We start from the raw sequence: 12707 nt of genomic DNA on the forward strand, positions 1-12707 counted from the left end.
AGGAGATGGAGGAGGAGGAGATGGAGGAGGAGGAGGAGATGGAGGAGGAGGAGATGGAGAAGGAGGAGGAGATGGAAGAGGAGGAGATGGAGATGGAGGAGATGGAGGAGGAGGAGATGGAGGAGGAAGAGATGGAGGAGGAAGAGATGGAGGAGGAGATGGAGGAGGAGGAGGAGATGGAGGAGGAGGAGGAGGCGGAGGAGGAGGAGATGGAGGAGGAGGAGATGGAGGAGGAGGAGATGGAAGAGGAGGAGATGGAGGAGGAGGAGATGGAGGAGGAGGAGATGGAGGAGGAGGAGATGGAGGAGGAGATGGAGGGGAGATGGAGGAGGAGGAGATGGAGAGAGGAGGAGATGGAGGAGGGAGATGGAGGAGGAGGAGATGGAGGAGGAGGAGATGGAGGAGGAGGAGATGGAGGAGGAGATGGAGGAGGAGGAGATAGAGGAGGAGGAGATGGAGGAGGAGGAGATGGAGGAGGAGGAGATGGAGGAGGAGGAGGGAGGAGGAGGAGATGGAGGAGGAGGAGATGGAGGAGATGGAGGAGGAGGAGGAGGAGATGGAGGAGGAGGAGGAGGAGCAGGAGGGGGAGGAGCTGGTGGCTGAGCAGTGTGCCAGTGTGGACGCGTCCTCCCATGAGGCCGTCAGCAGGTCAGTGGGTAAAGCACAGGCGGACCCCAGAGCCGGCCGGTCCAGGGCTTGCCCGGCTGGTTTCATAGCGGGGTCTTTGCACCTCTCCTCTGTGAGCCACACTCTAGGAGGAGGGACACGGCTGTGTGGCCCCGGCTGGCCCACACTGGCCGGAGCTCTCCTGCCTCAGCCTCCCGGCGCTGGGATTGCGGACGTGAGCCCCACACCCCGCGGCTCTGAGCCCGTGACCAGAATGCGGTTCCAGGTGCTGACCTGATCGTGGCCCTGGATGGAAAGCGGAGCCGGACAGGAAAAGCTCTTAGGACCACTGCAGCCCTGGGGGAGGCCGCGTGCCAGCACGGAAAACAAACAAACAAAAACCAGGGCCTTTACCACCGTGCTCTTGAAGCACCACTAACAGCTGACTGCTACCCAGGGCAGGGACCGGACAGTCCCTGAAGCACCGTCCGAAGGATTCTGGGAACCGCCGTCCCGCCTGTGCGCTAAGCGGCCGGCCTGACCACCGCGTCCTATCGCCAAACAAAGCAGCTACCGGCCTCGGAGCTGTGCCGTTTCCCCAGGAAAGTCCCCTCCCTACAACTACTGAGCTCAGAACGTGGTCCTGCGGATGCTCGCCCAGCAGGCCACCACTGGGCCATCCAGTCCTCTTCCGGTGACTTCCCCGTGTGGCCAGCCACCAGCCTGACCTGCTGAGGATTTCCTGTCTGCCCCGCCGCTGGACCTTCGTTATCTCCCTGCCCATCATCCACTCGTGGGCTTCAGGACAATGTGTGTCTCATTCCCCCAGAGCCTTCTGGGAGCATCCCGTCCAGCGCTCCGGGGCTGGCTCTGTGCTTTCATTGAGCGTATCTCCTCCTGTGAACGCCCTAAGAAGCTTTGCGATAGCAGCACACCTGGGCTTTGGGTGAGACGGTATCTGAGCATGCATCTAATCACAAGTCAAAAACTGTAAACTTAAAGCCAAGGATCACAAGAGAATACTTCTCAGAGGAAAGGTCTCTCGGCTTGGGACTTCACTGGCCCTTGCAGGTCTCCTGGGTCTCTCTGCTTCTTCTGCAAGATGCATCTCACAAAATCCCTTGCTTACCACAATGATTGTGCAAACCGGTCCCAGGAAGCTCCACACAAACCCTGTGTCCGTATTTAGCCAGCAGCTGTGGAGGGCAAGGCAGAGCGTGAGCAGATGGTCGGAGCCCTGACCGTGCGACCGTGTTGATGTGTGTGACATGAGACGGAAATTCTCACGGCGGACCAGGCTGCATGTCTGTCTTCACTTGCAGGCTGAAGCCTCCTTCAGACCCGCGACCTGGGCAGACTTGCCTGAAAGGCTCACCCGGGGCTGGAGGCCAAGCTCAGAACCAGTTCATAGCCCTGGCAATCCCTTCCCCAGCCGCGCAGAACTCTGCTCAAACACTGTGCCATCCAGCCCTCAGCTCAGATCCAATGACCCGCACCCCTCACCGTGTCCAGCCACGTATCTGTTATGGTTTATGTCTGCGTGACCCCCCAAAGCCTCATGTGGTCATGGGGACGGGCTTTTCCAAGGCGGCTAAATCTAGTTTGTGGCTGCTTCATTGTCTAGTGCTAAAGCTGGCCATGTGAATACTGTGCCCAGCACACACTGGGGAGCCTGCATACAGTTCGAGGGAGGGAAAGGCATGCACCCCACTTTTTTCTCTTGTTATTCTGGCATCTTCTGCTGGCCCTCTGCCACCCCCCCCCAACCTTGGAGCCAGTCAGTTACCAGTGGAAACCTCCAAAAACTCTGAACGAAATAATTAATTTTGGGTATCTGGTATTTTGTCTCAGCAATGAGAAAAAAAGTAAGACAGTATTCTATCTCAACAGCTGGGACCTTTCCAGAAGAGCTCATATTTCTTCTTGCTTTTTGGTTATTTTGAGACAAGATCTCACTATATAGTCCTGGCTGGTCTTGAACTCAATGTGATTCTCCTGCCTCAGCCTCCCAAGTGCTGGGATTATAGCTGTGAACCACCACAACTGGCTCTCAGCACATTTTCAAATAACAGCTTTCTATATCATAACCTATCTTGGGTAGTTATTTGCGGATTTGCAAATTTTCTTCCCTAGCTAGACTGTGAGAATTTGGCACGTGGATAACTTGGCCATCTCTGTAACAAACCAGCAGTGCAAGGCCCAGCGTGAATCGGGCATCTTGTAATCACGGGAAGACAAAGGACTGTATCTTTCTATCAGGTCTCGAATGCATATTTTTTCAATCTTATTTTGTTGGTAACTGTGCAGGGATTCCTCAAAAAACTGAGAACTAGAAATTCTATTTGACCCCGTTATCCCGCTTCAGGACACCTTCCTGAAAGAGATAAAGTCACCGTATTGCGGTGGCCCACGTGTGACCGTGTTTACGGCATCACGTTCCCAAGAGGTCAGTTATGGAAGAGGCCAAGCTACAGATGTGTGCACGGATTTGTGCAGTGTGCAACCCATGTTGCTGTACACGGTGGCTCTAAACCAACCGCTGTATTGCTACGGTTATGGCTTTCCTTGTGCACACCATCATCATCATGAGCTCTGGCCCCAGGTCTTCGGGAGAGGCTGGGTGGGCGTCACTCACCGGTCGTGCATGCCATAGCCCTGCGGCTGCACACCCGCAGAGATCACCACCACCAGGGCCGGGAGCCCGTAGCCGAAGGCGCAGAGGTGCAGCACCTTGAGGTTGCGGGAGCTGAAGTAATTGACCACCTTCAGGTTGCGGACCATCAGGAAGAGCATCACCGCCTCCACCAGCATCCAGGAGAAGCAGGCGAGGAAAAGGTAGTGGAGAAGCCCGGCGATGACAGCACAGCCTGTCTGCAGAGGGGAGGCGGGGCGCGTGGGATCTCGGGTCGGGGGAGCTTGGGAGGAAGAGGACCTGTGCGGTTCACAGGCTGCAAATGTCAGCTGACTCCTGAGGAGTCTTGGCCCAGCTGTGACCCAAAGGGTGACGTGGGTCCCAGAGCTATTAACGGTTAAGGGCTGGAAGCTAAACACCGCACAGAGAGGGGGGCACAGAGGAGGACAGACTCGCCCCAAAAGCGACTGGGACTCCTCGTCAGGAAGCCCAAGAGCCTGCTTGGTGTCAGCCACGTAGCCAGAGTTTCTGTCCCCATGAGGCTCTCGGTCAGGGAAGGAGAGAAATACAGGACAAACGGCAAACCGACCATCTCCATGGTTTCAAATGAGTCCTGGGGAATTCCGGAATAGAGGAGCTGAGATTCTCAGCCATGGCACTATTCGGGGTCATCAAACAACTGGCATCATTTCTCTTTGGGGCACTGGAGGGCATCCTGCACATTGTGGGTGCTTAGCAGCATCCGCAGTCTGGTATTTGATGTCAGTATCACCCTGCCCCAGTTGTCATAAACACAAATGTCTGGACGCTGTCACATAGCTCCTAGCAGGAGCTGTGGTGCCCATAGCACCATGGGCAAGGATCACTAAGACAAAGCTGAAGGGAACGTTGTAACTTACCACGTGCTCAGGGATGTGATTTTCAGCTGGTGCCTACCATAAGTCCTGTCCACTAGGGGAGAGGCCAGGTGTGTGTGTGACAGCCAGGGTCACAGCATGTGCAAAGGCCCTGCTCAAGAGTAGGGCAGGAATGAGCAGAGACAGGGAGGTCACGGGGCACGGACCTGGTTGCTGGTCTCGTTTATACCAGCGAGGAACAGAAGCTTGGCCAGGAAGAGACACACACACAAGTGCAGGTGCAGGTAGGTGTTGTTGTTGCGAATGGCACGGCACAGCAGGAAGGTGGCTATGGCCGCGATGAGGCACACCAGGGAGAGGACTATGCCCACGTGGCTGATGACGTACAAGGGGAACTCCATCTGTCAGGGGGAGAATTGCTGTTAGCCTCAGAAGAGAACCACTGTCTCCCACCAGTGGGCAGACACAATTACCTGGACCTCTGGCTTGGAAGACAGGGCTCAGGGCCTTTCCTGCCTCTGACATTTGCAAGGAACCGGATTCCCTGCCTTGTCATCCATTCCAACCCGACGAAATTCCTCAGCACTGGTACCAACCATGTCTTATGCTGGTCCCTATACATCATGGGGCTGGACATGCACAGACTACATCTCCCAGAACCCCTTGGGGCTAAGTTCCCGGATGATGACCTTTGGGGTGACCAATGAGATGTTCCACAAAAGGCTGCTTGCAAAGACCAGAGACAATACCAACTTTTCTCTAGGTAAGAATGAGCCTTGGCCGGACTCTACATGCCACTATCAGGTCCTTAATTGCATCGGGGCAGACAGGACATGACAGGGACAATCTCTTTAAATGGGTTTTCATTGGTGTATATTAATTTTGCAGAGTATCGGATTTCGATGTGATATTTGCATCCATGCAGGTAATATATTCTGATCGTGTCTGTTCTGCCAGTTACTCTCCCTTGCACGTCCTCCCTCTGTGCCCTGTTGTCTTCTCTTTGTCTAAGAAAAGCATCCTTTCTACTTTCATGTCATTTTCTTTTAGAGTCCACTATTAGGGAAAACATGGAATACTTGTGTTTCTTAATCTGGCTTATTTTTCTTTCTGTCTATTTGCCTGAAGATGACATGGTCTGTTCTTTGTGGCTGAACTGTGTGCATCTGTGATCATTTCTCTATTCCTTTACCCATGTGGAGCTGGCTCGTATCTCGGCTCTTGTGAGTTGAGTCACAGTAAGCCTGGTCGGCGGGTCTCCACAGAGCACTGAGAACACCTGCCTCATGCGTGCGGAAGGCTGGTCCAGCAGGGTGACGCGGTAGCCTTATTTCTACTTTTTTGAGGAGTAACTGTACTGATTTCCACAGAAGATGTACTAGTTTATAGCACCACCAGCAGTGTAGAGATGCTGCTTTTCCCTACGTCCTCACGAGCATTTACTGTTATTTCATATTGGCTTTGCTGGTGGAAGCTTTTCAATTTGAAGTAATCTTTCTGATTCCTGATGGTCTTCCTTGCATCTGGAGTCCGTGTTTTAGGAAGGACTTTTTTCTGGTGCGTATGACCTCAAGTGTTTCTCCTACGTCTTCTAGTAATTTCAAAGCTAAGTTCCCTTTGAATTGATTTGGTACAGGACAAAAGAGAGGTATAGTTTCAGTCTACATATGGATTTCCATTTTCCCCAGCACGATCTGTGAAAGAAGTTCTATTTTCTGCAACACTTTTTAAACCTACTGTCAAGAATTGGACGGTTGTGGTGGCGTGGGGTTGTTTTTTGGGTCCTCTCTTTTATCTCACTGGTCTGCACGTCTAGCTTTGTGGCTGTACCATGCTGTTTTCATTATTATAGCTTTGTAGTATGATTTGAAATCAGGTACTGTGATGCCTCCAGACTTGCCCTCTTACTCAGCATTATTGTGGCTGTTCTGGGGATTCTGTATTTCCATGTGAACTTTAGGGTTGCTTATTTCTTTTTATAAGTTTTTCTTATTAGTCTCAGTTTGTGACACATAATACATAGTCATTATAGGAATTAATAATTATCTATCTATCTATCTATCTAATCCCTTTTCCCTGAAAATAAGACTTGACTGGAAAGTAAAATCTAGACTGATTTTTCAAGTTGCTCATAATGTAAATCTCACCTTAAAATAAGCTGTTAGTTCTTTTTACTTCCAGTGAAACTCTGCAGAAATCCTACTCCCAGCAACACCTCGCTTCTTGGCTAGATAGAGTACCAGCCCTCAGTCTCACATTCTGTAAAATGGGTCTAAAAACAACTAAAGCAGAGTCTAGCACACAACAGGTGTTTCTGAAGTAAGAGCTATTCGTTTTATTGTGTGTTACTGATTTAATGTTTGATCCCTGGCCTTCCCTGTGAGATAATTAGTTTCCCGAGGTCAGAAGCACGGCACACACATCCCTGTGTCCTCACGGCTACCACAACACCTCACACCACAAGAGACGTAAAGGGCGGTACAGTGCTTCGTCATCGGACCATGAACCCTATGGTCTGGGAGCATCTTGGTTTGCAAAATTTTGTTTTCGTTTGCAAACTCTGTGTCAGGAGGCTGTCATAACTGGCCATCTTTCTCACATGGAGACAAATGAGGCCATCTTTCCAGGATCTCAGAACCTTTTTTTTTTTCTGTCTTTCTGAGGCAGGGTCTCGCTGTGCAGCGCAGGCCGGCCTCAAGCTCACTCTGTAGCCCAGGCTGGTCTTGAACTTGCAGCGATCCTCCTGCCTCAGCCTCCCGAGTGCTGGGATGACAGGCGTGAGCCACCATGCCCGGCTCTAGAATCTCAGAACCTCAATCAGTTCATGAACCGCGGGTCCCTGCTGCAGCCCCAGTGGGCCTGAGGACGCACTCGGGAACCCGGAGCAAAGATCGCGACACTCACCGTAGGCTCCCCGGAGGCCATGATGACAGCCAGGCTGGCAACGTGGTAGCAGCTGCAGGTGGTGTGCGTTTTCGACTGTCTGAGAGTCTTGCAGCCAGACGGCGTCCACCGCCCACCCTCGGTGTCTGTGACCCAGGAGACACAGATGGCCTTCTCCTCCGGCGTGCGCTTTGGCTGCAAAATTGGAAGGTCCAGAGACTTGAGAATTTCTCTTTAATGGATTCCCTGTGACCAACCTTGGGGGCCCCGAGATACAGAATAGAAAGCGACGGTTCTGTGCCCATATACAGGAAATTCTTCCTTTGATCAGACTTGGGCTAGGGCTGGACACAGTCATTCAGTCAGTCAATGGGCCACTGGCCGTGTTTTCACTGGGAACATATGGGACGCCTTCATCTGTGCTGCACACCGGAGATGTCAACAAACACAGCAGCCCTGCCCCAGTCCCCTGGTGAAACAGTAGCACAGAGAGAGAAGAAATAGGAGAGGGAGAAATCAGAGACGTTTTTAGTAAGAATAAAAATAACAGAATGCCTTCAGAGTGTGTAACAGGAGTGAAATGAATCTCATGTTATAGACAGGCATGGAAGGTGTTTCTGAGCCAGTGTCACGAAAGGGCACTGGAGTCATGCGGGTGGTGAAGCCAGGGTTTTCTAAGCTGAAACGACATGTGCAAATGTCCTGTGGCAGAAAGGACATGGCTGCATTTCTAGAGCTTCAGTGAGCCCATGATGGCTGCAGGGCTGCAGGAAAGAGACAGACATATTGCTTTGCATGCCGGAGCACAGAATCAGACCTGAGCATTGATAGACCGATGGAGAACTTTCCAGAACATCCTGTTGGGATATATATGCATGAGAATTCTCAGAAAAGTAAAATGTGTTTGGAGAAAATAGCTCGAGAGTTGGGAAGATGGTATGTTTAAGAAAAACACTGCTGGCCAGCAACCCAGTAAGGCCCAGCAGGGGTGCACATGAAGGGCAGGCGGGCTGGTGAGTTTCCCTTTTTCTTGTGTTGTTGGGTTTTTCTGCTTGGTTTTCTGGGGTTCTTTTCTTTTCTGGTTCCCCTCTGATCTTTCTGTTTGCTTCTCCTCAGCTTCCTTCTCTTCCCTCTCACAGTCTCGCCTGACATCACACCTCCGTGTGGGTGACGCTGTCTCTCCTCCTTGGAGCTCGGCTCGGCACCGCCGGCCCTCCTCCACTGATGTTCCCAGAACATCGGTGGCCGTCCTTTGGCCCCCGCCTTGCCCCTGTGACATCTGAGTTCACCCGCCTCTCTGTTTTGTCCCTTAGGCAGCAGGCTGCAGTCTCTGCACGAAGGATAAAATCCCTGCGCCAGGTTCCTGGTACGCGCTGAATTCTGTTACGATGGAGACTCCACAAGAGCTTTTAAACAGCTTTGTCCTTTTGCAATTGCCTTTCTCTGTAACTGCCTGCTTTCTGGATGCCCGTAACCAGAGCGCGTAACAAGCGTCGTATCTTTGCACCAAGCTTCCTAAGCTGATGATACTCATCCACCTTCTAGCTGCTCGGCAGCCTGCAGCTGTGCTGTCCCGCTGTGAGCCTCCTGCGAGGGCCCCAGAGACCAGGCCTGATACTCTGGACAGCGGTCTTGATTAGAGCCTGTCGGTGTAAATAAACCTGCCTCCGAGTCCTGAGTGTTGTTCGGTGTTTCTGTGTGCCCTCGAGATATAACTGTAGAATTTGCTCACATGGCTAAAGGTGCCAGCTGAGTCTATGATGATTTGAAAGTGAAAAAGGTTAAATTTAGAAAAGCGAGAACCGCGGCCACCAGGACAGCGGGGACTTCTCAGCAGACAGACGGTGCGCGGTCACCGACCTGGGTGTTCTGCAGAGTGTAGACAACGGGCTTGCTGAAGTTGTCCTTTCTCTGCCCGGTCATGATGCCCCCCACAACTCGGGAGCTCATCCGTAGCTTCCTCCGCTCGGTGCCCCAGCGGGCCTGGGGGTCTCTGAAGAACTGCTCATCCAAGACAGACTGCATGTTTGTGTAGGAGACAAACGCCACGCCGGTGGTCCCTGCCGGGGACAGAGGAAGCAGGGAATCATCAGCTAGCAGATCGTTACCGAGGAGCCGACGCAGGGCGGATCTGGAGTAACCCAAGACCCGAGAGCCGCCTGCGCCTCCCCCTGCAGCCGGCTCCTCACCCGGCTCCGCCTCGCACCCGCCGGGCAACGTCTGTGCACCGCAGCCAGGTGCCCCGGAAGCCTCGCTCTGCCCAGAAGGCTCCAGGCTTTCTGCGTCTCAGGAGACGCGCGGACAGCTTGGCACCAAGCGCCTCCTACCTGGTGCTTTTCTGTTCTGGGCCATGGCGCCTAGTTTTCTCTCTTTGCAGATCTGCCCCCTTGTGCGTCTAGAATGTCTGTGTCCTCTCCTCTGCCTGATCCACAGCGTGCAGGGTCAGCTCTCTCCCACCCTCCACCCCGCGCTTCTACACCGAACCACTCCCGAGGTGAACGGTGGCTCGCTGTACAAATACCACGTTTTCTAAAGTTCTGTCATGGGCAACCGTGTGCGTGATCCCGGAGAGCTCCGTGTCGAGGGACAAAAGCCAGGCACAGAAAGTCACATGCCACACGGTCTCCCTCCCTCCCGGAACCTAAAAAGGGCTTCGAAAGGTTGATCCCACAGAAGCAGACGGGAGGCTACGAGCTGCGGAACCCGTGGGCACCGAGAGATGCTGGTCAAAGAGCACAAAAGGCCAGTCAGACGGGACGGGACGTCTCGGACAGCGACTGCACCGTAAAGCCCTGCAGTGCGGGGCGCCCATCAGCGCCCGGACGCTCGGGGCTGAGCTCTGCCTACCTGTGCTTTCTGACTCTTTGATGGTGGCGCACCCGATTCGCATCACGTCTCCGTTGGCTTCTAAGGTAAAGGACACATTCTCCCCAGTGCACGCGTCACTGATGACTCGGGTCCGAATAACTAAAAGAAACAGGAGCAGGTGCCTGAGATCACTCAGAGGGCATCTCGGTTACTTTTTTTTTTGGTGAGACAAAACACCTGACACCCAAGGAGAAGGGCGGAAAGGTTTATTTCGCACACGGTTTGTGGAGGTTTTAGTTTATAATTGACTGACTCCAAAGCAGGCTGGCACAGGGCAAAGGGGCAACCCTGTACGGCCACAGAAGACAGCAAAACCAACAAGAAAGGGGGGACAGAGAGCGACACGGGCCTCTTCCTGTCCCTTAGACGGTCTCCAGTCCATCGCGGTGAGGACAGCGCTGAGCCCATCAGCGGCCTGGTCCGGCAATCAGCCACCCTTACACTCGGCACACTGCACTGCAAGTGAACCAGACATCCGAGCCCCTCTAGAAAAAAGTCCCCCCACTGCGTGAGGCTCTGGGGAGATGGCTAGACTCCGAGCGTAAGGGCCGGGTCCTGGGTTTGAAGTTGGTTTCTGCCCACGATGGGCGCCATTTGTACACCAAAGCAAACGGAAGAAGAGAAAGACCAGTTTGGGACGAGGAGGGAAGAGCTGCACCCCTCGAAAGATGACAGGGAGAAAAGGGCACCAACAAGAAAAATAAAAGAAATCGCGTCCGAACGTTATGAATCTCCACATCGGAAGGAGGCATCCCAGCAGGCAGAGTCGGAGGTGGGCTGAGATGCCTCCAGCCTCGCGTGTCGAGACGTGGTCTGCAGCCCACGGCGCTGCTGGGGAGCTGTGGCCACGTAAGCGGCTGTGGGCATCGGGTCCCCGGCGGTGTGCCATGAGTCAGTGGGCGTCTGGCCATGCCCAGCACTGGGCCTCACCTTACCAAAGGCACCGCCAGTGGGAAGTGCCGTCAGCGTAACTAGACTTCCCTGCTGTGGGTTTAGGATTTGGGGGCAGGTGAGGAAAGAGTCACCAGAGAAGCGACAGAGACTCTCACGGCCAAGGTCACCCTCCAAAGCGGCACCCAAGCCCGGCTCTGCCCTGCAGTCACGCCGGTTACCCAGCTGCTGTGTGCTGACGATCTGGCTGGCGTTCTCTGGGGACGTCAGTAAGGCGGCCAGCGTGGCGCTCTCCACGCTCTCCAGGAGGGCCGTGGCCAGCGCGGACTTCTCCTTCTTGGTGAACTTGGCCCACGCGGATGTTTCGTTAAGCACAGAGGCCAAGCTCTCCGTCTTGTTCTGGAAGAAAAGAGGGATTTACTCCTTCTCTTCCTCCTCTCCTTCTGTCTCTTCCACCTTTTAAAACTCCTCCTGCCCTCCTCTCCTGGCCCCCCTCCACCTGTCTCATTAATCAGTTGACATCTGTCCACCCTCAGCTGGACACTGGACAGAGAGCCACAGCCGGAGCAGCGTGAGAAGCGGCCAGCAGCAGCCTTCACGGTCTGACTCAGGGATCCCTTCAGGAATCCAAATTCATGCGGCCTGTACAGGATTGGCAGGTGCTACCGCCAACCAGGATGACGTGGGCAATTTTCAACCCAGAGGTTGCTGCTCTGCAAATGGACTCTTTCACAAACACTTAAAACTTGTGCAAGGATCTCCTTCGGTGATACTTATCTCGAGGTGATTTCTGGAAATCCTAAATGTCCAACACATCCGTTAAATTAAGGAAGAGAAATCTAATTGTGGGACAGTAAGCAGCAGCTAAAGAAACATGCAGAGTGCACCTATTAACAGCACAACCGACCGAGAGGACGCGGTGCGGAGTGTACTCACTGTCTCATGGGCCTAATAAAACCAGCCTGAAGATTTGTGCTCATGATACGGATGTTTCTGGCCCATAAGATAAGGGTAATGCATACTTGTATGAGCTAGATATTTTGAGAGAGAGAGAGAGACAGAGAGACAGACACAGAGAGGGATCTTACATACATTAACTTGTTTAATATTGAGGCTATATCTATGAAATAGTGGCAATTGTTTCCTGGTTTGGTGTGAGGAAACAAAAATTTGTGTCTAGTAGGCAGAATAACCAATTTGGAAATTTTCCAGGCCAGCATCAGAAGCTAAGTTCTGGATTATTATCCGAAACTTTTCATAGCAAATACTCAAGACAGGAATCGTGTGTGTGTGTGTGTGTGTGTGTGTGTACATTTACCGAGTAAAAAGAGAGAGGCACACATCTAACACACACTGATTATGTCTGAGAAACACAATCAAGGTAACCACAGCAATGCAACGGTCAGAGCAACGTTAAACTAACCCCCTTTCTATTGTCATGGTCAGAAAGTTCACTGTAACTGGTGAGTCTAACCTGAGCCAGGAAAAGTGTGAATCGAGGAGAGAGATGAATTAAATTCCATCAGATCACAAAAGGTATTCTACAGGAATCTAATGATGGGGAAAAGTTCCTATCAAAATGAGACAGCAAGATACAAAGGATTTCCACCCCAGTGGGACACTGTGACACGTGAGCGTGATCGTCCCCGGAAGCGAGGTCCTGGGCGCCAGCTCCTGCCTGAAAGGCTTCCGTCTCGGTCCGCCTCCGCCCACAGCGTGGCAAGAATATCTCCGCCAGAAGCGCCCGGGAGAATGGGGTCCCCGATTCTATGGCTGGTAAAATCTCCCCGTAAGCCCCCAAAACACGAGACCTCATTCTTCTCAGGTGGGAAACTCTTTTCTATGCTCAGGAAAAGACTACATACATGCCAATCCCAAACCCATAGCTGGAATACTATCTGTGTTCCACTTAGAAGGGTTTGAGTTCTTCATACTAAGAATCTGGAAACTTCTGTGATGTATCAGGTTTG

General features: G+C 52.8%; 1 protein-coding gene across 1 annotated transcript in view; it reads right to left on the minus strand.

The window, feature by feature from the left end:
* Positions 1 to 515: 515 nt before the first annotated feature.
* The window catches only part of Adgre1 (adhesion G protein-coupled receptor E1), a 32191-nt gene continuing 19999 nt past the window's right edge, over positions 516 to 12707 (minus strand). The window contains 8 exon segments of the mRNA XM_013152492.3: positions 516 to 1726; positions 1728 to 1802; positions 3242 to 3477; positions 4302 to 4496; positions 7000 to 7173; positions 8839 to 9038; positions 9826 to 9945; positions 10959 to 11136. Coding sequence (XP_013007946.3) covers positions 1633 to 1726; positions 1728 to 1802; positions 3242 to 3477; positions 4302 to 4496; positions 7000 to 7173; positions 8839 to 9038; positions 9826 to 9945; positions 10959 to 11136 — 1272 coding nt within the window. The 3' untranslated portion in view covers positions 516 to 1632.

Source organism: Cavia porcellus, unplaced genomic scaffold (genome assembly GCF_034190915.1).
Source record: "Cavia porcellus strain 051 isolate PalLab524CR breed Dunkin Hartley unplaced genomic scaffold, mCavPor4.1 scaffold_17, whole genome shotgun sequence".
Lineage (NCBI taxonomy): Eukaryota > Metazoa > Chordata > Mammalia > Rodentia > Caviidae > Cavia > Cavia porcellus.